Raw genomic sequence first — 24,901 nt, 5'->3', positions numbered from 1 at the left:
AGGCCTACAGAGATAGGAGCTGAGGGGACATGGTGAGAAGTGACCAGAAGATGAGTGCGAGCCTCCTGTTAGCCCAGACAGGGCCACTAGAGGGCTCCTTGGTCTAGCGGTGACGCCAGCATCTGGGAAGACGCCCGTTGCCAAGCGGACCGTGATCTAGTGGTAGCGTCAGTGCCAAGGAAAAACACCTGCTACTTAGCAGACAGGGAAAGAGAGTCTCCCTTTCCCCGGGGGAGTTTAGAGAAGACTCTACTCCTCCACCTCTTGTGGAGGGCCTGACATCAGTCAGGTTCGCCCGCAGTTATCCGGAGGCCTAACGGTCTCCCTGTGATGCTGTGCTTCAGTGGTCACACTCCTAGTCCGCCTTCGTGTTCCATCCTGTACACCTGGCTCTGCCTTCTAGATAGCAGTAGCAAATCAGTGAAAGTACTAAAAGTCTCTGATATGCAGAAATAATGGTGTAAGCTGTCTTTCTCTCTGTCTCCTCTCTCTCTCTGCCTCGGCTGCCAGGCAGGGAAGGGCCCCCTGTCGAGTGGACACGTGACCCACGTGACCTCACCTATCATTGGAGATGACTCACACTCTTTACCCTGCCCCCTTGTCTTGTACCCAATAAATACCAGCACAGCCTGGCATCCGGGGCCACTACCGGTCTCCGCGTCTTTGTGGTAGTGGTCCCCCAGGCCCAGCTGTCTTTTCTTTTATCTCTTTGTCTTTATTTCTTTATTTCTACAATTTCTCGTCTCCGCACATGAGGAGAAAAACCCACCGACCCTGTGGGGCTGGTCCCTACAGATAGGAAGGGCCGACCTCCAGGTGATGAAAACCAGGTGGACCGTGGGGTCAGGCTGAGTTTCTGCAGCCCCATATCAGGCCTGCACTGTGAATGGCCACCGGCTGTGGGGGGTCCTGGCATGCCCCAGTACTGCAGACTGGGGATATCAGAAGCTCATTCTCAGTTCTAGAGGCTCCAAGTCCAGACCCAGGTGTTGCAGGGTCACGCTCCTCCGAAGGCACTGAAGGAGGCTCTTTCCTGTCTCTTCCAGCCGCGGGCGGTGCTGGTAGGTCTGGGTGTTCTGGGGCTGGGGCTGCACCTCTCCCATCACTGCCCCCGCCCTCCCGAGGCCTTGTCTCCTGTGGCCAGCCCCGCTCTTCTCCGCAGTCATTGGATCTAGGACCTTATTTTGTCTTTCGATTTGTTTTTTTGAGACAGGGTCTCACTCTGTCGCTCAGGCTGGAGGGCCGTGGCACAATCATGGCTCACTCCAGCCTCGACCTCCTGGGCTCAAGCGATCCTCCTACCGCTGCCTCCCGAGTAGCTGGGATGAGTGTGCAGCACGACACCCAGCGAATTTGTTTTTATTTTTTGTAGAGCCAGAGTCTTTCTATGTTGCCTGGGCTGGTCTCGAACTCCTGGGCTCAAGCTATCCTCCCAGCTTGATTTTCCAAAGTGCTGGGGTTACAGGTGTGAGCAGCTGCACCCAGACACACTATTCCACACATGGTCATGCTCACAGGTTCAGGTGGAATGACATTTTGCAGACAGTGTTCAGCCCTGCACAGTCACCTTCCCCCCCGATCTTCCCCAACCAGGGTCAGACTTCCCCAGCACTCTTCCCTTCCCCATGGAGGCCTGATCCCTGCTCATGGCCAAAACGTCCTGGGGTGCCTGGCTTTACACACTCTGCAGCCCCAGCAGCACTCGCCAGCAGCCCTGCAGGGCTCCACGGGGTACTCTGACTTGTACTCACCCTTCCACCTGTCACGTGACCTGGGGCAGGGGCGTGACGCCTCCACCTTCCCACTTCCACACTCACCACCCACGTCATGGCCCTCTGCATTTGGACTTCGTGTAGAGGCCAGGAGCCCCTGCATTTTCTCCAGGAATGTGTTCCAGCCTCAGGGCCAGCTTCGCCCAGGCCTCGACCTGAAAGATGTTCACACGGCTCCTTCAAAGCCCTCCCCATCAGTGCCAATCCACAAAGCAATTCCAGAATGTCCCAACCCTCAGGGGTGTGGTGGTGGAGAGAGCTTTGGGGCGATGCAAACCCTTGGTAATGACCTTGGTGTGAACCTGTGTCCACAAGGCAGCCAAAGCAGGGAGGGGAAGGCATCCACGTGTAGTTGATTTGTTGTTTTATCCAGAATGGTGATCTGTGAAGTCTGGAAGAAATTCTGAGTCGTCACAGAGAGTGTGGGTGTTCTGGGACTGCGGGCTGTCTGTTGCTGTCGCTCTTGTTTTGCTTGTTTTTTTTTGAGAGGGAGTCTCAGTCTGTCACCCAGGCTGGAATGCAGTGGCACAATCTCTGCTCACTGCAACCTCTGCCTCCCAGGTTCAAGTGATTCTCCTGCCTCAGCCTCCCGAGTAGCTGGGATTATAGGCGCACACCATCATGCCCAGCTGATTTTTGCATTTTTAGTAGAGATGGGGTTTCCCCATGTTGGCCAGGCTGGTCTCGAACTCCTGACCTCAGGTGATCCACCTGCCTTGGCCTCCCAAAGTGCTGGGATTACAGGCGTGAGCCACTGCGCCAGGCCTGTTTGGTTGGGTTTTTAAATTTTTTTTTTATTTTTTTGAGACGGTGTCTCACTCTGTCGCCCAGGCCGGAGTGCAGTGGCACAATCTCAGCTCACTGCAAACTCCGCCTCCCGGGTTCAAGCGATTCTCCCACCTCAGCCTCCTGAGTAGCTGGGATTATAGGCACCCACTATCATCACTGGCTAATTTTTGTATTTTTGTAAAGATTGGGTTTCACTATATTGACCAGTCTGGTCTTGAACTCCTGACCTCAGGTGATCCACCCACCTCAGCCTCCCAAAGTTCTGGGGTTACAGGTGTGAGCCACCGCGCCTGATGAGCTTCTATTTTGTTTCGAATGGTAAGTGCTGTGGTTTGAATGTGTCCTCTCCAAAATTCAGATGTTGCCAGTGTGAACGTATCAAGAGGTGGGGCCTTTGAAGAGGCGATTAGGCCATGAGGTCTCCTCCCATGTGAAAGGGATGAAGGCCCTTTTGAAGCAGCATCCAGCCTCCTGCTAGGCTGCTCTGCTGCTACGGGACAGAGCAAGAAGGCCCTTACCAGACGCCAGACACTCGCGTTGTTGAGGGTTCCCCCTGCATGAATGGGATGAAGACCCTTCTGAAGCAGCATCCTGCTAGACTGCTGTGCTGCTGCTACAGGACACAGCAAGAAGGCCCTTACCAGACGCCAGATACTCCCCTTGTTCCCAGACCTCCCAGCCTCCAGAACTGTTCTGTTCTTTATAATTTACCCAGTCTCAGGTATTTTGTTATAGCAGCACAAATAAACTAAGGCAGTAAATAATTTTCTTAATTTTTTTATTGCAGTAAAATATACGGAACATAAAATTCACCATTTTAACCTTTTTTTTAAAGACAGGTTCTCTCTCTGTTATCCAGGCTGGAGTGCAGTGGCACAATCACAGGTCAATGCAGCCTCAAACTCCTGGGCTCAAGGGATCCTCCCACCTCAGCCACCTGAGCATCTAGGATTACAGACTATGCCTGGCTAATTTTGTCCAGCTAATTTTCACCATGTTGCCCAGGCTGGTCTGGAACTCCTGGCCTCAAGCAATCTGCCCACCTTGACCTCTCAAAGGACTGGGATTACAGGCATGAACCACCACACCCGGCCTGGCCCTAACCTTTTTTTTTTTTGAGACAGAGTCTCGCTCTGTTCCCCAGGCTGGAGTGCAATGGCTAGATCTCGGCTCACCACAACCTCTGCCTCCCGGGTTCAAGCGATTCTCTTGCCTCAGCTCCCGAGTAGTTGGGATTATAGGCATGCACCACCACGCTCGGCTAATTTTGTATTTTTAGTAGAGATGACGTTTCTCCATGTTGGTCAGGATGGTCTCAAACTCCCGACCTCAGGTGATCCGCCCACTTCAGCCTCCCAAAGTGCTGGGATTACAGACATGAGCCACTGCACCTGGCCTGCCCTAACCATTTTTAAGTGCACACTCCAGTGGCATTAAGTACATTCACATTGTTGTGCGACCATCACCACCATCATCTTCTCCAGATTTTTTTTTTTTTTTGAGACCCAGGCTGGAGTGCAGAGGCCTGATCTCGGCTCACTGCAAACTCCGCCTCCTGGGTTCACGCCATTCTCCCACCTCAGCCTCCCAAGTAGCTGGGATTACAAGCGTGCGCCACTATGCCCGGCTAATTTTTGTATTTTTAGTAGAGACGGGGTTTCACCATGTTGGCCAGGATGGTCATGAACTCCTGACCTCAGGTGATCCACCCACCTCGGCCTCCCAAAGTGTTGGCCTTACAGGCGTGAGCTACCGCACCCAGCCTGGGCTGACCTTCTGCACAGAAGTGCCATCTACCTATCCTCTGACCTCTGTCATGTGACCCGCAGCAGGGGATGTGACATCTCCACCTTCTAAGTACCCCACTGTCATGAGGCAGCTCCTCTCTCAGGTGCTGGGGCACAGGTCCTCTCCTGGGTCTCAGCAGGTCATGGTCTGCTCCGGGGCTATGCATACTGGTTTCAGTAAGTGCTTGGTAGATCTGCCCCCCAGCATGGAGCAAGTGCTGGGTCGGGGTGCAGTGGACTCAGTATCTCTGAAGGAGGAGATGTCTCTTGCCCTCTCTCCACAGCTAGAGCTTTCACTAGCTACAGAGCTACAGCCAACTCCTGCACCAGCTCAGAAGGTAGAGCCAGCCCCGGCCTACAACTCGGGTGCTAGTTCCAGGATCAGAGCCAGCTCCAGCAACAGCTCCAGCAGCACACCCAGAGATAGGGGCAGCTCTGGCCACTTCCGTGCCGACTCCAGTGTAGCTCCAGCATCCGCCCTCTAGCCAGGACCAGCTCCAAAACCATTTGCATAGTTAGGGCCAAATATCAGCATCAGGTTCAGAAAAAGAGCCAGGGCCAGCATCATCTACAGGACCAGCTTCAGCACCGCGGCTCACACCAGTGTGGGTTCCTGTACCAGCTCAAGAACTATGACCACAGCCAGCACAACTCCAGATCTCACTCCAGCTGCCGCACCAGCTCTACAACCTACTCCAGAAACAGAGGCAGCTCTATCACCAAATCTGGTGCCACCTCCGGTGACTGCTCGGGCACCGGCTCCAAAACCAGTTCCAGAGTTTAAGCCAGTTCCAGGTGTAGACCTCAAGCCAGTGCCAGGTTCAGAGGAAGGGTCAGCCGCAGCATCACCTCCAGAGCCAGAGCTGGCACCAGATATAAAGCGATGGCTGATTCCACAACCAGAACCAGAATTAGAGGCAGCTCCAGAGCTACAGCCATCTCAGACCTGCACCAGCTCCTGCACCAGCTTCAGAATGAGAGCCAGAGTTCCTGCCAGCTCTAGAGCAAAATCCAATCAAGAACCAGCTCTAGCACCATATCCAGAGCTAGGACCAGCTTTGACACTTTTCCCAGGGCAAAGACTAGCAACAGCAACACAGCTAGAGGCAGCTCCAGAACATCAGTCCCTGGGGCAGAGCCAGCTTGTCTCCAACAACCATGTCTGTGCTAGGACAGAGCCTGCACCATCTCTGGAGGTGGAGCCTGCTCTGGTGCCAGCTGCAGCCCCAACACCAGAGCTACAACCCAGCCTGCTGGTGGGACCACACAGGGAGGAGCCTCAGACCACGCAGTTGCAGCCCAGTTGCAAGGTGTCCTGGGGTCCTGGGCTGGGGCTTTTCTTAGGAGCCCTGGGGTGTTTTCTGGCTTTGCAAAGGCAATGAAAATTTGAGTTGAATTTATCACCAGCTCCTGCCCCCTCTAAGCGAGCACCTGAGCTGGAGCCAGCTCCCGCACCCCGGCCTTCCTGGCCTTTGCCTGTGGCTGCAGAGAGCAGGCTGAGCGAGCAGCCTCATCTCCTGGTGTCCCCTCCAGGCTTAAGGCTAGAGCGGTCTGCGCTGTGCAATGCGGAGGCTGCCCAGCCCCAGGACAGCAGCGCGGCCTTCCTCCCGGCCCCTGCGGCTCAGGCCTGTCATCCCCTGCTCTGGAGCTCGCGTCCTGGTCCGAGTCCCGGCTCCACCCACCGTTCGCACCCGGCGACCGCGGCGAGTCGCTTGGCCGCGAGGCCTGGGTGTCCCGCCCTGCGCGGTGACCGAGGTCCCAGGACACAGCGCAGACAGGGCGCTAGTCAGGCCTGGCCGGGGTCACCCCGCCTGCCGGGACCCTCGCCCGCTTCAGCACTCATTAGGCGCCTGGTGTGTACCCGCGCCCATGGCCGACACCGGCAGAGCCCCTGGTGGGGAAGGGACAGGGCGCGTGGCGGGAGCCCCATGCTGCCCCGGGCGGCGCTGCTCGACAGTCACGGGAGCCGCCCCAATGGCTGGGACCACCGGGACCCACGGACTCGTGGAGCGTCCTCCTGAGCCGGCCTGGGAATCCTCCGCGAAAACGGGGAGCCGCGCGTGACCGTGGCGTGCCCGGCACCCGGCGGGTCGGAGACGGCGCGGCCCCGGCTGCTGGCCCCGTGGGGCGGTCGCGGTGCAGGACACGGGTCACAGCGCTGCCGCTGCTCTGCGTGGCGAACCCACGCGCCCGCCCGCCAGCCACTGAGCAGCGCCCACGTGCGGGCGCGGGGAGCGGCACGGCCGGCGACCGCTGGGGGGCGCTGCTCGGGCGGGGCGGATTGACTCTTGCGGGCCGCCGTACGCGCTATAAAAGGCGCGGCGCGTCCCCTCTCGTCCTCTGCGCGCGCCGGCGGCTGCCGTGGTGGGTGGGCAGCTGCCATTCTGTTCTCGGCCAGTTCTCGAGCGCCTCCCCGGGCCCCGCCCTGCAGCCTCGGTCTCCCTGGCGCTGCGCGGCCTAGGGGACTGGGCTGCTGGCCTCCGGGTGCGGGGTGGGGGCAGGCTCTGACCTGGGGCGTCCTGGCCGCGTGAGCCGCGGGATGGGGGCCCCGGAGGAGGCGCCGCTGTTGTGTTCCTTGGTGGAGAGGGCGCTGCCGGCCCTGCGCGGTTTCCAGCCAGGAAGCTTCGGGAAGCCTGGTGCGAGGTGAGTGCGCGAATTCGGATCTTAGAGAAAAGCACCCCGTTTACCCACGACCCTTCCGTTCCTGCTGCTGCATCCCTGAGTCGCTGAGGCTGTGGGAAGATGTTTGTCGGCATCTTTGAAAAATTGATTTCTTAACGCTGTGTCCACGCGTCAGGTGGTTTCCTTGCCACTGTCGCTGCTCAGCGGGAGGCTGTTCTGGCGGGAGGAGGACTGCTCGGTTGTCTGGTGGGCATTCCGCCTCGTGGTCTTGGTCCCTTGATACCTGCAGGGGATCAGCAGCCCGCGTTCCGTGGCCACTGTGTTGTAACTCCAACTTCCCCTCCCGCAAATTAATCATAGAGTAAGGGGAGAGAGTAACATGGGTCGGATTTTTCTAGAATGGTCCTTGTGACAGCTTTTTGGTGGTAGGGACCTTCTTTGGTCCGCCTTCCTGGAGACCAGATGCAGCAAAACGCGGTCTTTTTTTTTTTTTTTTTTTTTTTTTTTATCGAGACAGAGTCTCACTCAGTCGCCCAGGCTGGAGTGCAATGGCGCGATCTCAGCTCACTACCACCTTTGCCTCCTGGGTTCAAGCGATTTTCCTGCTTCAGCCTCCCGAGTAGCTGGGATTACAGGCGCCGCCACTAGGCCAGCTAACTTTTTTTTTTTTTTTTTTTTAGAGAGACGGGTTTCACCATGGTGGCCAGGCTGGTTTTGAACTCCTGACTTCAGGTGATCCGCCCACCTCGGTCTCCCAAAAAATGCAGTGTTTATGTGATGCTCCTCTGTGGTGTTTGCAAGATTTATACAAAATTGGGGTTTCTTTTTTCTCTAGGACGTCTGCTCACTGGAAACGACACGTGCGTGGGGTGTTGGGTAAGTTGGTGCATTGGAGCTGGAACAGGGTCAATCCTCCAGTGTAACTAAGCCCTGCTGTGCAACATCTTAAGTGACTGGAGGGACCAGTCGGTCTTGTGTTCATATTGTGGCTAGAAGCTCTCTCTCCAGGGGAATAAAAACGGATTGTTTCATCTTCAACAGGACACTGCCCCTAGAGGCGTTGCAGCTGTGGCTGCTGTGTCACATCTGTGTCATTAGGTGGCAGAGATTAGAGAGGCTATGTCTACGCTCAGCGTTCTGCCCTGTGAACGTTTGAATGTTTGATAGTCTGACACTCCTGTTTTTTGGACAGGCATCTGTTTTCCTTCGCTGGTATCTGGGAGAGAGGGCGGGCCTTGTGAGTGGGCTTTCTAACCCTCGCGCTGGGCTAGGCTGGCCTCTAGGGGTCTGAAGGGACAGTGGGAAGGTAGAGGGTGCCTTCATCAGGAGCAGCCTTCATGAGTGAGTTTTAAGAACCTGTGAGGATCGGTCAGGTCTGGTGTGCGCTGGGTCATGCCGTACACCGTGTCAGGATCACGCAGGACGGGACTGGGGAAGGGTTTGCTGGTGTCTCAGTTAATAGCAGTAACGGCAGCCACTTGTGTTCTTGATTCTTTGCCAAGCATTCTTGTTATTTAACACAGGAAGGAGGTGACTTCGCCTGTGATGGACTTCCAGTGTGAGCACTGGCCAGAGTGACCAGGCCGACCAGCACCAGCCCTGATCCAGGTAAGAGGTGAGGCAGAGGCTTGCCCTCCCTCCCTGCCTGCTCTGGCTGCCAGGTAGGTGTGAGCGGCTGCCCTGCAGATGCTGTCCTGGACCTGTCGGCACCACAGACAGTTGCTCTGCTGTGCCTGTGGCCTCGGGGCAAAGAGAAAGTGGCGATTTCTACACTCAGTGCTCGGGAACCAGTGGGCATTGAGAATGGTTTATGGCCTGACATTACTTGAAACCAAAGCCAGGCAGCGTTTGGGTTTTCGCTTCTGGAAACCACCTAACCTGGTTTGCCCCATGAGGGAGGGGCAGCAACATTGCTGGGAACCCTGAGGTGTAGATATGTATAAATGAGCTGTGTGTGTATCTGAAGCTCCGGGCACTTGGGTTACCAGGACTGTGCGTCTCACTCCCAGGCCTTGTTCAGGAAATGATTCTGTAGGTCTGTCTGGGAGGCCTTGGGCAAGTTTGACTAAGAACAGTTGAGCTGGGACAAACAGGCTATTCCTGTCCAGCATTATTAATCCCAGTTGGGCGGGGGCGGGGGTGGCAGGGTGCAATTCCTGTGCACAAAGGCAGGGCCCTGGGTAGGGGTCAGGAGCTGCCTTGCCCAGAGACGTGTCTGGGTCACTTTGGAAACAGGAATCCTTTCCCCAGAATGGGTAGGAATGAGGGTACAGAGGCCAAAGACACAGCTGCACATCCTGCAGTGCCTGGGACGCCCTACAGTGAAGAGTGATGTGGCCCTAAATGTCAGCAGTGCCAGTGTCAGACTTCTGCTAAGAGATAGTATCAAGAAAGATAACTTTAAAATACAGTTTCTGGAGGCCGGGTGCGGTGGCTCATGCCTATAATCCCAGCACTTTGGGAGGGAGGCACAGAGGTGTATCACCTGAGGTCAAGAGTTCGAGACCAGCCTGGCCAACATGGTGAAACCTCCTCTCTACTAAAAATACAAAAATTAACTGGGCATGGTGGTGCATGCCTGTAATCTCAGCTACTTGGGAGGCTGAGGCAGGAGAATCGCTTAAACCCGGGAGGCAGAGGTTGCAGTGAGCCGAGATCATGCCACTGCACTCCACCCTGGGCAACACAGTGGGACTGTCTCAAAAAAAAAAAAAAAAAAAAAAAAAGTACAGTTTCGGGATTTCATAAATTGGGTTCCCTGAGGGTCATTTGGTGGATCTGGGTTAAAGAACCCTGGTCTGCATCACTGTCCTTGTTTATTTTTCAGACGCAGAGGCCAAGATGTGGGCCCAGCCCTGTGCCAGAAGGCTGGCTGGAATAAAGGTACAGATACAGGCCTCACCCCCTCTGGGACCACTGGCACTCAGGGTGTTTGCAGCCTGAGCCCAGCTTTCCAGAAGCCCACCTGCCCCCAGGGCCACAGCTGCAGCTCCTGCTCTGCTGTCATTACAGGGATGGGCAGGCTGGCATGGGGACACCCGCTGCCCCTGCCTGGGTAGTGCTGTGTATTTCCGCCGGCCAGGGGCCACTGCCAGGACCACCCCTCCATTTTCATATCCCGATTCTTAAGTTCTGCCATTGTGGTATTCTGGTGGAAAAAAAAGAACCGCTTGGCTGTTTTTGAACTGTCTGGAACCTAAGATCCCGAATCCCCCCCCCCCCCCCCCCGCAGGGGGAAAATCTATATGGAAAACATTTATTTTAAAATACAGGATGAAGTGAATTAAAAGATTTAAATGCACATTTCTTTAAGGATAGTATTTCTGTGTTGGCAAAATTTGAGAATAAATTGGTCTTGAATGGAATGGATTGTCTTGACTCATACATTGCGGAGCAGAGCCCGCCCTGAAGAAAGGTGTTGCTGTGGTGGGATCATCCCACCAGGGTCCTTGCCTGTTCTCCTAGGGGACGGTTGCTGGGTGCCCTGGGCTACTGGGGAGAGCGTACGGGGCTGGAGAAGGTGGCCATTCCTGGGCTGTTTCCTAGGGAATGAGTTCTACATCTTACGGCTGGATTTCGTAAAATCAGTTTTTAAAATACCGCATATATCTGTTTTCTTACTAGAACACCTTTTTCTTGGTCTGTTGTGCCACAGCCCAGGTTTGGGGGGGTACTGGTCATTGACCGTTTCAGAAGCTGCTGTGTTAGGGGAACTGCCCTGGTGGCTTCAGAGGTGTGTGTGGGTTGAAGGGCAGGCAGGGGCTCTGGAATAGACCTCACCTTGGACTAACACCTGAGGGCTGCCTCCCCAGGATTCAGGGGCTCAACCCCAGCCTGAGTGCCTGGGCTGGGTGGATCCACAGCAGGACGAAGGGTCCCAGGCGCAGCATCGATGGGGGCTCAGAGTCCTCAGCCCTGGGCATTACATAAAAGCTGTTTATTGACATTACATTCTTCAGAGTAACAAACCCCCTTGGAGGGCCCTCCTGCCGGGATGTCCACGTCCGCCTTTGCTCTGAGCTGGGGTCTCATGTCTGTGGTGTTGGAATCCAGAGCCCTGACCATAGGGGAGTGATTTTGCAACAGAGTTGCATTTCACATCTTCTGACAGGATTCCTTGAGGAAGGGCTGGACCTTGGCACCTGGCCAGCTCCAGGAAGGGTGGCCAGGCCCCTCGCTGCCGCATCAAGAGTACTTGGTGTTGGAGATCTTCTTCCAGAGCAGAGTCTTGAGGTGGCTGAGCACCAGCGAGTGATGGGCCTCTACCTGGCTGGCCAGCCCACTCAGCGTGGTGCAGGTGCGCAGCTGTGTGCCCAGCTCCTCGCGGAGGTCGGCGGGCGCGCCAGGCAGCAGGTAGCCCCGTAGCAGCGCGCACACCTTGGCCAGGTTGGGCTGGATGAGGTCGCCCTTGCACTGCCTCATCAGCCTGTCACATGGGGCCCTGCAGTCGCGCCCATAGGTGCAGTCGGCGCTGTGTTCGCAGCGGCGGCCCTGCAGGAAGCGGCGCACGGTGGCCTCGGGTGCCACCTGCTGCAGGTCGGCCATCTTGAAGTCGTAGGTGGCTGTGTAGCCCACGTTGGCCAGTGTGGTCTCACACATGTAGAAAGTCCCATAAGAGCCGTGGAAGAGCTCCTCCACGAACTCCAGCAGGCCGATGGCAATCTTGGCCCGCCAAGGCCACGCGGGCCCCAGCCACTGCTGGAGAGCACCCTGCAGGGCAGGCGGCAGCAGTGGGCGCAACAGGGGTGGAAGGGCGGCCGCGTGCCAGGCGCCATGCGGCACGCCCTCGGTGAGGTAGAGGTCCCCGCAGTAGCCCAGCAGTCTGGAGGCGTGCTCCTTCTCCTGCAGGGACAGCAGCAGCAGGAACTCGTTACGCTGCAGCAGGGCCCACACGGACTTGGCTTCCGCCAAGGACACACGGTTGTCCTTGTTGAAGTCAGCCATGAGCAGGACCTGGCCAACCAGCGCCGGCAGGGAAGGCAGGTCTCCCAGGTTCGCCTGGTGTTTGGGACCAAAGAAAGGAAAAGCCCGTTGATTTGATGTCTGGGAGCACAAGCTGGCCTTGACCTGGTCCTCCTGGCGGGGTGGTCTGCCGGCCAGACCAGCACATCTGCCAGGTTAGGGGTCCCAGCCCACAGCTACACGGGTGGAGGAGGCAGCCAGCAACGTGTCCACTCACTCTGCTGGCCTGTGTTGCTGCTGCCAGACAGACCTCCTGCCTCCTGGCAGCCTTGGGTGCACCTGGAGAGCTCGGGGGTGGGCACCTGGGCAGAGAAGCCTCAGAGCTTCCCTGAGGATGAGAATCGGCACAGGGCGGAGGGCATGCACTGGCTGAAGCCCTGGGAAGCGGCCCCTCTCCACAAGCCCTGGTCTCCATTCGGGGCACCTGCCCTGCTGGACCCACGGCCCTTCACTGCAGGAGCCTCCTCTCGACCTCAGCTGCCAGCCCACCGGAGCCCCCAACCCTTGCCCCCAGCCCTGGAGAGGCTCCTTCCCTGGCAGGGCTCATGCCCAGGGGCTGGGGGAGATGGGAGGTCTGCCCAGGGTCCACTTGGGCCCATCTGTGCCTTTGCGCTGGGCATGTTGGTGCCAGGGCCGCCCGCTGGGCACATGACTGTGGTGTGGACTCCTGCCCTGCCCCCCAGGAGAGCTGCCTGACCTTGAGGAAGCTGAGGGTCATCTCCCGGAATTCCTTGATGGAGGTGCCCCGGGTGGGCTTGTCAAACAGTACCAGCTCCCGCCGGGGGGCCACATCCGACCGGGCCTTGGAGTCCAGGGTCTCCTCAATGCCACACTTGATGGTTACATCCTTGTCCCGCCAGAGCCCGCTGTACACCTGGACAGGGCCATAGAGGTCCTCCGTGCAGACGTCCCCCTCCCACTGCATGGGCAGTATCAGCCCCAGGCCCACCCGCCCTGCCAGTGGCTATACCTGTTGGCCCGCGGCCACCGAAAGGCAGGTCCTCCACTCCACCATATGCAGCTCACACAGGTCCTGGCAGACGGAGCCCGAGATGATCCCCTTGCGGTACTGGTCACACTGAGGAGACAGGTGCAGGGCGTGCCGGGCGGGGCAGACACGCCCCTGCCCCACTGAGCCCCTCCCCACAGGCCCGAAGTCCTGCTGGCAGGGGCCTCCACTTGCTGTAGTTGAAAAGCTGCCAGCCCCTCACACAGGCAGTGCCGGGGCCCTGGGTCATGCCACTGGTGGCTGCAGAATGGGGCTGTTGGCTGCAGGGGCAGCCCCGCCAACCCTCCGGTCCGGTCCCGTCCCCACCATCCTGGCTCCTGTAACAGGACGGCACAGCAAAGGCCACTGCCTGGACATGAGACACACACCACACCCAGTATCAACCCCGGGCCAGGGCCAGAGGCAGGGACCTGGAGGCAGCTCTCCCGCCCAGCCGACCCAGCTCACTGGACCAGCCAGGCATTGGCCGGTGAACTAGAATTCACCCTAGTCCCTAATATCTACACCACCAGCTGCCACACGCGCTCTCTCTGCCTGACTCTTCATTCCTGCCTCGGGTGACGCCAGGAGGGAGGACGGCCCCCCTGACTCACGGCGCCCTCCCTGCCCGGATCAGTAAGTGAGACATCCCTGAACTTGTTTCCCATGGTGGTGCTGACTGGACTGCGTCTTCCATCTGAAGGGCCAGGAGCTGCCCCGCCCAGGCAGGGCTTTCCCCGGGATGCCAGGAAGAACAAAAGGGTGGGCTCTTGGTGCCCAGTGATGGATGGTCAGGCTGGCAGAACCTGGACAGGAGTCAGACAAGAGCCACAGGGCCTCTGTCAGAGAAGCAACCCCCCGGTCACAGGTCAAACAGCTGGGTGTCATCCCGTGAAGGGCACCGCGTCCAGCTCCTCTGCTCCCCGTCAGGGCGAGCTGCCAGCCATTCTGCACTGGGCACTCATGGGGGTTCTCACGACAGATCCTGATGCCCAGAGCCACATCTGCATGGCAGCTTCTGGGTGGCTTTCCACCTCTCCCAGGCGTGGGTCTCCTCCTGTCCCAAGGACTTGGCCTCCATCTTCAGCCTGGCCCAGCCTTCCCCAGGCTGAGGCAGGAGCACAGGCCGCGGCCTCACTGTTTGCCTCAAGTGCAGCCAGGACAGGGCTCACCGCCAGAGCTGACAGTCTCAAGGGTACCCCTGGGGTGGAGCGGGCAATGGAGCCCCAGCCTCTACCTCCTCTCCAGGCCCTTCGAGGCCAGTGCCCAGGCTCAAGCGCTCCGTTGTCAGAGCTGTTTGTCAAGGCTTAGAAAATGGACCCCTGGGGCTCCACAATGACTCCGGGCCTGTCCTTCCCGGTCCCACAGGCCCCCTCCTTAGCCAGACCCCCAGGGAGACATTGTTAGCGGTAATTACATCAGGCCTGGGGCTGGCTGCCGCCCCTCCTCAGCCCCCACCCCAGCTCCAGGAGCCTGGCAGCCCCTCAATCCCAGCGCCCCGCAGGAGGTGACGGAGCAATGGAGCTGGCCCGCCCCTCTAGGGGTGGGGGGAGAATTCCTGGATCTACAGCCTCAGTTGCCATGGAGCCTGGCCGAGCAGGCTTGGAGGGAGCTGGGGAGGGGAGCTGCGGAACACCCCGCCCTCCAGGGGTGGGGAGGAGGGAGGATCCCCGCCCCCCACACACCAAGGATGGGGACCAGAGTGAGATGGGCCAACTGAAGGCCGAGGACCCCGCCACGTGAGTCATGAAGGCAGCCTCTGTTCCGGCAGCAAGAAAACGCCGGCTCTTCATCAAGACAGAAAAGGAAAATGAAGGAAAACCGCACACTTGTCCAACCCTCCACCTTGCAGGCAGGCCCTTTGCCACTGGAATCCACTCCCGTCCGCAGACCAGCCCCCTGCACCCGGGGCCCCCGACCAGCCAGCTCCCTGCACCCGGAGCCCCAGACCAGCCCCCTGCACCCGGAACCCCAGACCAGCCCCCTGCACCCGGAACCCCAGACCAGCCCCCTGCACCCGGAACCCCAGACCAGCCCCCTGCACCCAGAACCCCAGACCACCCAGCCCCTGAACCCGGAACCCCAGACCAGCCCCCTGCACCCGGAGCCCCAGACCCGCAGGAGGCTGCCCTGCTCCTGGCACACAGTGGTGCTGGGGAAGGAGCCTGTGGGTGACACTGCTCTCTGCCAGGCTGGGGCTGGGGCTGGGGCTCCGGGGTCCCCCAGGAGTGGGGAGATGGAGCTACCCCCATGGTCCTGGGCGCCTCCCAGCACCTAGCAGGGTGGGGAGAGGCTTCCTCAGAGGCTGAGGCGGGCGTGTGCTTGGCCTCATCAGGGCCCCCACCGCACATCGGTCCCCTCACCACCCAGCCTGTTCCCCGTCCGCAGCAGGGCTCAGTGGGGACTCACGGTCCAGTTCTTGGCCTCGCGAGGGACCTGGTGGAACCTGGGACTGGCCCTGCACTGCTGCTGCCTTGCTGTGTGAACTGGGCCAGCCTCTGCACCTCTCTGAGGCGTCCAATGCCCCCACGAGGCGGGGCAGGGAACCTCCTCTGGGAAGGAGGGGACGTCTCCATGGCCCCTGGGGTGGCTTCAGGAGAGCTGGGCTTGGCCTGACCTCTGGGAAGGCTCTGAGCAGCCAGGGAAACCCCCGCTGGGCAAAGGGCCAGGGCACCCTGGGAAACTGACGCTGCAGCTTCCTCTCGTTTGCGGGGGCACCTCCTCCTGCTCCGCAGCGGCCTTTGTGGTCCGGCACCCAGTAGGAGCTCAGAACCCGCCTGGCCATGTGAATCCTCTGCTCACTCCCACCCGCCCCGACCCACAACACCCCAGCCCGGAGGTCCAGCCCCTCCACCTCGTCGGTCCTTCTAGGAGCTCCAGGGGTGCGGCTGCTCGGGGCACAGCCCTCCCCATCCATGGCCCCAGGGCGAGCCCAATGTGCCACCCTCCCGCCCTGCTGGGCTTAGAGGCCCCCTGGACTTCAAGGGTGAGCAAGGCCTGGTGCCAGAGGCCCAGAGGTCTCCCCTGGGCTGGCATGGGCTCCAAACAAGTCCTGAGCACAGAAGCTCTCCTAGCTCCGGACCCCACACCCCACTCCTCCACTGCCACCTCTGGGCCTTTCCACATGTGGCCCCCGTCAGACATGGCTCTGTGGGGCACAGGCCTGCCCACGCCCACCCGGGTAGCTTCATCCACCACCCAGTTGCCAGGAGAGGCGCCCTCCCCATCTGACGGAGGACATACTGAACCTGGGGTCTCCCTGCACCCAATCCCCCATGACAACCCACGGTGGCCACTGCTACAGGCCAGATCCTTCTATGCCCAGGCCTGACCCCAAGGGGAGTGGAGGCATCGGAACCCTGGTCATCGGGCAGCCTGGGGTCAAAATTCAGTGGGGGACCCGCCCAGTTCTGGGCGAGTCTAGGGTCTGCCAGGAAGACAGAGCTGGGATGACCTCCCCTCTGAGCTAGTCACAGGGTGTGGGGAGGGACAGGGGTCACCTTGGTGTGCACTCATGTGGACACTTTTGCTCCCAGACACACACATGCTCACATACGCCAGGGGACTTAGCCCTGTCTCCCTGAGGTGGAGGCTGTGGAGGACCTTGCCCTGCCACCTGCCTCGGGGGACCCCTGGTCCCAGGGGAGCTAGCAAGGCCACTAAGGCCAGCACATGGGAGTCTCCATCCCGGGCCACAGAGGATATCCTGTGGGGGCCTCCATCCCGGACCAGTGAGGCCAGCACATGGGGGTCTCCATTCCCAGGCCACGGAGGATATCATGTGGGGGGCTCTATCCCGGCCAGTGAGGACACCACACGGGGGTCTCTATCCTGGACCAGTGAGGCCAGCTGCCCACCCCAGGCTTCCTGCTAAACATCATCCCTCCCAAAGATTTCTGGAGTCTGCCCTGCCGTCTGCCCCCAGCCCCCAGCCTCAAGCCTCTCCCTCTCTCCTGGGCCCCTACAGCCGCCCCCACGTCTCCCCCATCCTCCTCTGGACCCCCATCCTCCACATCCAGCCTGAGGCAGCCTCGTACATCTCCCCCGTCCTCCCCTGGACCCCCGTCCTCCACACCCAGCCTGAGGCAGCTTTGCAGATTCCACCTAGAAACCCACGTGCCTCGTGGGCCCTGGGTCTGGGGAGGAAGGTGTCTCCAGGGCCTGATGCCCCAGCGTCTTGGGCAGCAGGGGGCACGGCCCAGTCCCCAGCCCGCACAAGCAACACTTACAATGACCACCTGGCAGACATGGCCACGACAGCGCTCCGAGTAGGACGAGTAGTGCACGTACACCAGCCAGCTGCCCGCAAAGACACCCAGCCAGGCCAGGAAGATGCAGCGGACCCTGAGGCCTGGGAGCCGACCCTGTGGGGGAAGGGGCTGCGTGAGGAGGTGCCCTCGGGGCACCCAGGCTCAGGGTGCTCTCAACCCCACTTCCCACGGGAAGGGCCTCCGGATCCACCCCAGCCTTCCCGTGCCATCCCCTTGGCCCGCTGGCGCCCCCGTCTTCTAGAATCACCCCCAGCTCAGCGACACCCCACTCCTGGCTCTGCCTCTCAGAATCACCCCCAGCTCAGCGACACCCCGCTCCTGCCTCTGCCTCTCTAGGGTCACATACCAGGGGCTGCAGGGGCCGGAGGTGGGGGCAGGCGCTGCCCAGACTTTTCAGTTATGGGCAGGTACAAATAAATGTCAAAATCAGGGGACTACAGGGTGGCTGATTCTTTCCTCTGCTGAATGAAGATTTTTTTTTTTTTTTTTTTTAAGAGGGAGTCTCACTCTGTAGCCCAGGCTGCAGTGCAGTGGTGCGATCTCGGCTCACTGCAACCTCTGCCTCCTGGGTTCAAGCGATTCTCCTGCCTCAGCCTCCCCAGTAACTGGGACCACAGGCATGCACCACCACGACCAGCTAATTTTTGTATTTTTAGTAGAGATGGGGTTTCACCATGTTGGCTAGGCTGGTCTTGAACTCCTGACCTCAGGTGATCTACCTGCCTTGGCCTCCCAAAGTGCTGGGATTACAGGTGTGAGCCACTGTGCCCGGCCGAATGAAGATACTTTTACAAACCCTTCCTATGCTGACCTCATTTCATCACATCGTCACCTCCGCACAAGGCCAGGTGAGCGCGCCCACCGCGAGAGACACTGCCCCTGTTTTTCCCACTGTAACGCAGATTGGTGGGAAGTTCCGGCCGGACCAGGTCCGCAAGGAGAACCAGGTTTGGAGAACGGGGCCCCAGGAGCCCAACGCAGCCACATCCTGGAAGCCTTTAAGAGATGCAGGCGGGCCGGGCACGGTGGCTCACCCTGTAAACCCAGCACTCTGGGAGGCTGAGGCAGGCAGATTGCTTGAGCCCAGGAGTTTGAGACCATCCTGGGCAACATAGTGAAACCCCGCCTCTACAAAAATACAAAAATTAGCTGGGTGCGGTGGCTCACCTTGTAATCCCAGCTCTTTGGGAGGCTGAGGTGGGTGGCTTGCTTGAGCTCAGGAGTTCGAGACCAGCCCGGGCAACATGGCAAAACCCCATCTCTACTAAAAATACAAAATTAGCTGGACATGGTGACTCACTTCTGTAGTCCCAGCTACTTGGGAGGCTGAGGCTGGAGGACTGATTGAACCCGGGAGGTTGAAGCTGCAGTGAGCTGTGACCGCAAACTACACTCCAGCCTGGGTGACAAAGCGAGACCCTATCTCAGAAAAAAAAAAAAAAGACACAGACTCAGACACCAATGTTCACAACAGCCCAGCGATGGGCAGTCCTTGAGTTCACAGCTGGGGGATGGAAGAGCAGCTGCGTCTATCCTATCACACTGCGGAGTGACTGCGCCCTGAGAAGGAAGGAGATTCTGATGTTCACCCAGAAGGGAGGAACCCCAGGACAAGAGGCTCAGTGAAATGAGCCCGTCACCAAAGCACAAATCCTGCAGGACCCACTTACACGAGGTCCCCAGAGTCACCAAAATCATAGAGACAGGGAGGACAGTCGAGGGAGCCGGGGGCTGGGAAGGGACTGGGAGTGTGCGTTTGATGCAGACAGAGCTTCAGTTTGGGAAGCTGGAGAGCTCTGCAGACAGCGGGAGGTGACCACTAAACTGTGCACTTAAGCAGGGTTAAGATGATACATTTTATGCTATATGTATTTTACCACAGTTAAAAATTAAGACCAGGTGCGGCGGCTCACGCCTGTAATCCCAGCACTTTGGGAGGCTGAGGCAGGCGGATCACCTGAGGTCGGGAGTTGGAGACCAGCCTGACCAACATGGAGAAACGCCATCTCTACTAAAAATACAAAATTAGCCAGGCATGGTGGCACACGCCTGTAATCCCAGTTACTTGGCAAGCTGAGGCAGGAGAATCGCTTGAACCCGGGAGGCAGAGGTTGTGGTGAGCTGAGATGGCACCATTGCACTCCAGCCTGGGCGACAGAGTGAGACTCCATCTCAAAAAAAAAAGTAAGCACGCAGCCGCTGGCCCCTGCCTAAAGCTCTGACCCAGATGTCTGGGAGCCAGCTTTTAGGGAGGGCTCCAGGTCACTCTGCCATCCTCAGTCCCTCTGCCTTGGTTTTCCTACCAGCATGAGGAGGCTCAGGCATGGGCTCTAGAGTGCAGGCCTCCAAGCTGGGCTTCCAAGGGCGACAGCCAGGGACAGCTGCATGCCACCTTCCCTCTCCCCAGCCCCCTAGCAAATTTCAGGCCTCTCAGGCACTGGCCAGCAGAGCGGACTTGCCCTACGCAGGGGCTCAGACATCCCTGACCTGCAGCTGAAGGGTGAAGGGCCCAGGCTTGGGGGCCAGCTTCCCCTCAGAGAGGCCCCACTGCTGGCTCCAAGCACTCCCTGTGGCCTCCTGACCACCTGCGGCCAGGGAGAGGCTGCCCACTGGTCACATCCTCCTCCTGGCAGCGCCTGGCCACACCCCCACGTGCCCAAGTCAGAGCCCCCATCAGAGGTCGTGGGCTGCAGCCCAGCTTAGGCCGTGAGCAGGGGACTCCTCCCTAAAATGGGGCCACCAGCTCCTCAACGAGGACAAGGCACAGCCCAGGCAGCTGAAGTCGTTTTTTCTGGTTCTTTCAGGATGGGTGGGCCCTGGTCTCCTGCTTCCCCGGCATCCACTCACTGATGGCCGCCCCAGGCAGGGCTACAGAGGGAGGACCCCCAGCAGCTGGGGAAGGGCCCAGAGCTCCAGTAGCAGTGGGGTCCTGGGGGTCCTGGAGCAGAGGACGTGGCTCCGGTGGGGGGAGCCCTCCAGGCCCAGGTTGGTCTCCGTCCCCTCAGACCACTTGTCCTGGGCACTGAATCTGTTTCCGGCAGACTTGCTCAAGATGAAAAACAGGAAAGCAGAGAAACAATGGGCGGTGGGTGTTGTTCTGGCAGGATAAGGTCGGACGGCTCCATCTGGGGTGAACGTGCCGGAGGCAGGGCCACGCAGGGAGGCCCAGCATGGGCGGGGCCTCGGAGGACAGCCAGGAGGAGGGAGGTTGCAGCTGGCCTTGGGCCTAGGGCTGACCCCAGCTGGGGACAGTGATGCCAAGCTAGGGACTTACCCAGTTCTGCTCCCCAGAGCCCCAACTGGGCTTGGGCCAGGGCCTATTTCCGCCTGGCCAGCTCTGGTTCATCCCCCAGCTCTTTCGTTGCTGTTGTTCTTTTGAGACAGGGTCTTGCTGTGTTGCCCAGGCTGGAGTGCAGTGGTCCAGTCACAGCTCACTGCAGCCTCGAACTCCCAGCTTCAAGTGACCCTCCCACCAAGGCTCCCAAGGTCCTGGCATTACAGGCAGGAGTCACCTCGCCCAGCTCTCCCCTAGGTCTTGATCTTCCCCAGCTGCCATCCCTGACCCCGCTGTGGGTCCTGGGGTCCCAAGCAGCTGCTCTGCAAGGCTCCCACAGTGCTCCCTGGCCCACCCTGGCTCCCGGGCCTGGCACAGATGGACGGGCAAAGCTTGAGTGTGGAGGTGGCCCCACCATCCAGGACGTGGGCTGGGGCTTTGCAGGGGCAGGTGGGGACCAGCTCCCGGTGTAGCCACTTGGAGGGTCACCCAGGGGATGGGAACAGCACAGTGGTCCTCAGCCCAGCAGGCTCAGACCATGGGCCGGGAGCCCCACAGCACTAACCCAGAAAAGCAGTTCACAAGGCCAGGAAACTGAGGCCCTCACCACTAGAGGGGCAGGCTGGGCTCCCACCAGGGCTCTGGCCCCGAGCCAGCCACCCTGGGAACAGCCAACACTCCTCTGCTGCCATTCCTGGGCGGAGCTCCAAGCATCAGCATCTCTTCTGCAGCTGCTGGTCGAGGCCTTTCCTTGGGGGAGGGGACCACTGTGCACCCCACCTCCCAGTGACCGGGGTGGTCCTCAGACCCCTTAGCTCTCACCCTGCCCCAAGGCTGAGCCGGGACCACCACAACCTGAAGCCCCAGGTAGGCACAGAGGGTCTTGCTGCAATCTGTGAGTTGCTGGGTTCCATACACTCTTCCCAGAAGGGGAGCTGAGGCTAGCCAGGCCCTGAGCTCAGGCAGGACCCAGGCAGGGTTCCTCCTGCTGACCCAGGACCACCCTGCGGGGGCCAGGGAGATACAGGCAAATCTGACCAGGACTGGCTCCTCTGGCAGATGGCTGGGGTCCTGGAGAGTCGGGGAGGGCATCCCATCAGAGGCCGGGCCCCGGATGATTGAAGCCTGATGGGCCTGGCCTGCATCTCCCCAAAGCAGAAGGTGAAAGGGCTCCTGGCAGCTGGAACCCAAGGCAGCCTGGGCCTCCCCTGCGGACCCGGCCAGGCCCCTGGGGGGGACGGTGACTTGTTCAAGGTCATCCCGGGGTCAGGGCAGGATCCCCGCGCTATGGCTGGCTGATAGGATGAAGGGGCAGGGGGCGGGGAGGTCATGTCCTTGCCAGGGCGTTTCTGTGTGTCCCAAGTTTTCTACCGCAGAACAACACACCTTATTTTTTAAGTGGAGAAAAGAGGAAAGGACTTTTGTGTGGTTTCTGGGCCTGGGGGGCAGGGACCGCCTGCAGGTCGGGGCGAGGGCCTCCAGGCCGCAGCATCCCCGCGCCCCGACCTTCCTGTCGCCGCCACCGCCCCTCCCCCAGCGTCCCGTCCTTCCCGAGCCACTCGCCCCCTCCCCGCTGCCCACCCTGGGCTCATGAACCCCTCGTGTCCGAACCCGGGGTCCCGCTCCGCACTCCGCCCACTCCGGGGCTGGAGCTCGGCCTCCCCAAGCAGAGGCGGCCGGGGGCGGCGGGCGCGCACCGCGCTTACCTGCAGGCCCTTGGAGAAGGGGCAGAAGAGCACCAGGTGCGCCAGGCGCCGCAGCCGCCGCATGGTGGGCTCCGGCCGGGACTGCGCGGGCCCCGCGGCTCGCTCGGCCTCAGCCCCGGCCCGGCCCGGCCCGCAGCGGCCGCCGCTCCCTCGCCATGCGGGCCGCGCGCCCCCGGGCCCGCGTTAAAGGCGAGGGCGCGCGCCTTTCTGACGGCCGACGGCGGCGCGGCGGGGCGCGCGGGGGAGGGTCGCGGCGGAGGCGCGCGGGGGCGGGGCTTGGCGCGCGGCCCGCCCTCGACCCCGGCTCGGCTGAGGAGGGGGCGGGCACCGAGGCCCCGCCCACCCGCAGACCCCGCCCCTCATGCAACGGGGCTGCGGGAGGGGCCGGGGGCGCGCGGGATGGGCCGGGAGCCGGAGCCGGGGCCGGGGGCGCGCCTGTCGGGCTCCTGGGCGTCTCGAGAGCTCTTCCCACGCTGGAGAGAGGCCCCGTGCGCTGCGCAGGCTGCGGGGTTCAGGGCTCCCCACGCGCGCCCCCGGTTCGAGGCCGCAGAGCCAGGGCTGGTCCTTCCCCTGGGTCCTCAGGATGGGGTCAGTCGCGCGGAGCCCTGGGCTGGCCGAGCCTGCAGCCCGCCCCAGGGTCCGATCCTTCCCTCCTGGCTGAGACCCCACGCCTTGGCCACTCGCCGCGAGGACACTCCCTTCGCCTCCGCGTGGGATGCTCGGGGATGAGCCGCTGCCGCCTCCACAGGCAGGTTCCGTGTGAACAGAAGCTTTCATTGCACTTGGGTAAACACCTGGGGGGGCTGAGTTGGACAGTGAGGGATGTGGGGCGCAGCCAGCAGCTGCCAAGACTCGCTCCCTCCCCGCGGCCGCCGGCGCTTCCAGCTGCTCCGCATCCCGGGCGGCTCTTGCTATCCGCAGGTTTTTAAATTTTAGCCATTTCCCTGGTGGTGGCGTCTCGCTGGGGCTGTGGTTCGCGTGTTTAACACACTTTCTGCGTGCTCAGTTACCACCTGTGTATCTTCTCCGAAGTCCATTCAAGTTTTTGACCATTAATAAAAATCACGTTGTTTCCTTATTATTAAGTTTTGAGACTTCTTTACATTTTGGTTTTAATTTTTAATATCTAGAATGAGACTGGGTCTCGCTGTTTTGCCCAGGCTGGTCTCGAACTCCTGGGCTCAAGGGATCATCCCGCCTTGGCCTCCCAAAGTGCTGGGGTTACAGGCATGAGTCACCCGGTGCCCAGCCAAGACTTTTTTTTTTTTTTTTTTTGAGAGGGAGTCTTGCTATGTTGCCCAGGCGGGAGTGGTCTCAAACTCCTGGCCTCAAGTGATCCACCTGCCTCAGCCTCCTAAAGTGCTGGGATTACAGGCGTGAGTCACCATGCCTGGCCTGAGACTTCTTTATATCTTCTGGATATCTGCTCATTATTACACATGTGATTTGCAAGGATTTTTCTCCCAGTCCGTGGCTTTCTTTTCATTCTCTTAACAGTTTATTTCTTTTCTTTTCTTTTTTTTTTTGATGGAGTGTCACTCTTGTAGCCCAGGCTGGAGTTCAGTGGCGCGATCTCAGCTCACTGCAACCTCCGCCACCCAGCTTCAAGAGATTCTCCTGCCTCAGCCTCCCAAGTAGCTGGAACTACAGGTGCAAGCCACCATGCCCGGCTAATTTTTGTATTTTTAGTAGAGACAGGGTTTTGCAATGTTGGCAAGGCTGATCTCGAACCCCTAACCTCAGGGTGATCCGCCCGCCTCGGCCTCCCAAAGTGCTGGGATTACAGGTGTGAGCCACCGCGCCTGGCCAACCGTATCTTTCAAGGAGAAGTTGTTGATTTTGATAAGGGCCAATTTAACTATTTTTTTCTTTTATAGATTGTGCTTTTGCTTATTTGTTTTGAGACGAGTTCTCACTCTGTCACCCAGGTGGGAGTCCAGTGGCCCAATCATGGTTCACTGAAGCTTCCAGCTCCTGGGTCAAGCGATCCTCCTGCCTCAGCCTCCTAAGTAGCTGGGACTACAGGTGTGTGCCACCACCACACCAGCCTATTTTTTTTTTTTTTTTTTTTTTTTTTGAGACAGAGTCTTGCTCTGTCGCCAAGCTGGAGTGCTGTGGTGCGATCTCGGCTCACTGCAACCTCTGACTCCCTGGTTCAAGTGATTCTCCTGCCTCTGCCTCCCGAGTAGCTGGGATTACAGGCACTTGCCACCATGCCCAGATAATTTTTGTATTTTTAGTAGAGACATGGTTTCACTGTGTTGGCCAGGATCACTCCTGACCTCATGATCCGCCTGGCTTGGCCTCCCAAAGTGCTGGCATTACAGGCATGAGCCACCGCGCCTGGCCACACCAGGCTAATTTTTTAGTGTTTTGTAGAGATGGGGTTTTGCCATGTTGCCCAGGCTGGTCTTGAACTTTTGGGCTCAAGCGATCCTCCGACGTTGGCTTCCCAAAGCACTGGGATTCTGGGCGTGAGTGAGCCACTGCAACCAGCCCGGATCGTGCTCTGAGTGTGTCATCTCTAAGAAATTTTTGCCTAACTGAAGGTCACGAAGGTTTTCTGTGCTTTCTTCTAGAAGTTGTATAGTATTCGGCTTCATATTTAAGTCAACGACCCAATTCCAGTTAACTTTTGTGTATTGTGCAGGGTGTGGATCGGAGGGTTTTCAGTTTGGGGCTTGGGGGTTTTGTTAGCATTTTTTGCACATGTACATCCAATCCTTCTGG

At 59.4% G+C, this 24,901-nt stretch overlaps 1 protein-coding gene, 1 long non-coding RNA gene and 2 other non-coding genes across 14 annotated transcripts; 3 read left to right on the top strand and 1 right to left on the bottom strand.

Annotated features, from left to right (window-relative positions):
- The first annotated feature begins 6,645 nt into the window (after positions 1-6,645).
- On the top strand, positions 6,646-10,335 carry LOC100936436 (uncharacterized). Its single transcript, XR_655808.4, has 4 exons — positions 6,646-6,991; positions 7,806-7,846; positions 8,494-8,578; positions 9,798-10,335. It is a non-coding gene; the product is annotated as an uncharacterized LOC100936436 (long non-coding RNA).
- Positions 8,015-8,146, top strand: LOC112135041 (small nucleolar RNA SNORA17). Its single transcript, XR_002916356.2, has one exon. It is a non-coding gene; the product is annotated as a small nucleolar RNA SNORA17 (small nucleolar RNA).
- On the top strand, positions 8,659-8,794 carry LOC112135040 (small nucleolar RNA SNORA43). The gene has a single exon (XR_002916355.1). It is a non-coding gene; the product is annotated as a small nucleolar RNA SNORA43 (small nucleolar RNA).
- DIPK1B (divergent protein kinase domain 1B) lies at positions 10,093-22,328 on the bottom strand. Of its 11 annotated transcripts, none has more exons than XM_063714539.1 (7): positions 22,172-22,257; positions 20,466-21,851; positions 17,150-17,284; positions 12,903-13,010; positions 12,630-12,806; positions 12,150-12,260; positions 10,093-11,968 (listed from the first exon to the last, which is right to left on the bottom strand). In XM_063714539.1, exons 2-7 carry the CDS (start codon positions 20,535-20,537, stop codon positions 11,156-11,158), a joined length of 1,416 nt encoding a protein of 471 aa, XP_063570609.1. In that variant the 5' UTR covers positions 20,538-21,851; positions 22,172-22,257; the 3' UTR covers positions 10,093-11,155. The 11 variants fall into 11 exon arrangements, with proteins under 11 accessions (XP_063570609.1, XP_063570613.1, XP_063570610.1 ...); XM_063714543.1 differs by lacking the exon at positions 20,466-21,851 and adding an exon at positions 18,492-18,590 and having other exon boundaries at positions 22,172-22,186; XM_063714540.1 differs by lacking the exon at positions 20,466-21,851 and having other exon boundaries at positions 22,172-22,303.
- Positions 22,329-24,901: the final 2,573 nt, after the last annotated feature.

Source organism: Pongo abelii, chromosome 13 (genome assembly GCF_028885655.2).
Source record: "Pongo abelii isolate AG06213 chromosome 13, NHGRI_mPonAbe1-v2.0_pri, whole genome shotgun sequence".
In the NCBI taxonomy this organism is placed as follows: Eukaryota; Metazoa; Chordata; class Mammalia; order Primates; family Hominidae; genus Pongo; species Pongo abelii.
The sequence above is the reverse complement of the archived record's forward strand: the minus strand, read 5'-3'. Positions and strand labels throughout refer to the sequence as shown.

Bases quoted from the DNA above. Each gene is read 5' to 3' on its own strand.
- DIPK1B (XM_063714539.1), bottom strand. From the start codon at position 20,537: ATGAACCAGAGCTGGCCAGGCGGAAATAGGCCCTGGCCCAAGCCCAGT. The intron at 17,285-20,465 runs GTAAGTCCCTAG...CTTCCCCCACAG, and splicing joins GCTCTGGGGAGCAGAACTGG to GGTCGGCTCCCAGGCCTCAG. The intron at 13,011-17,149 runs GTAAGTGTTGCT...CTGTCTCCTCAG, and splicing joins ATGTCTGCCAGGTGGTCATT to TGTGACCAGTACCGCAAGGG.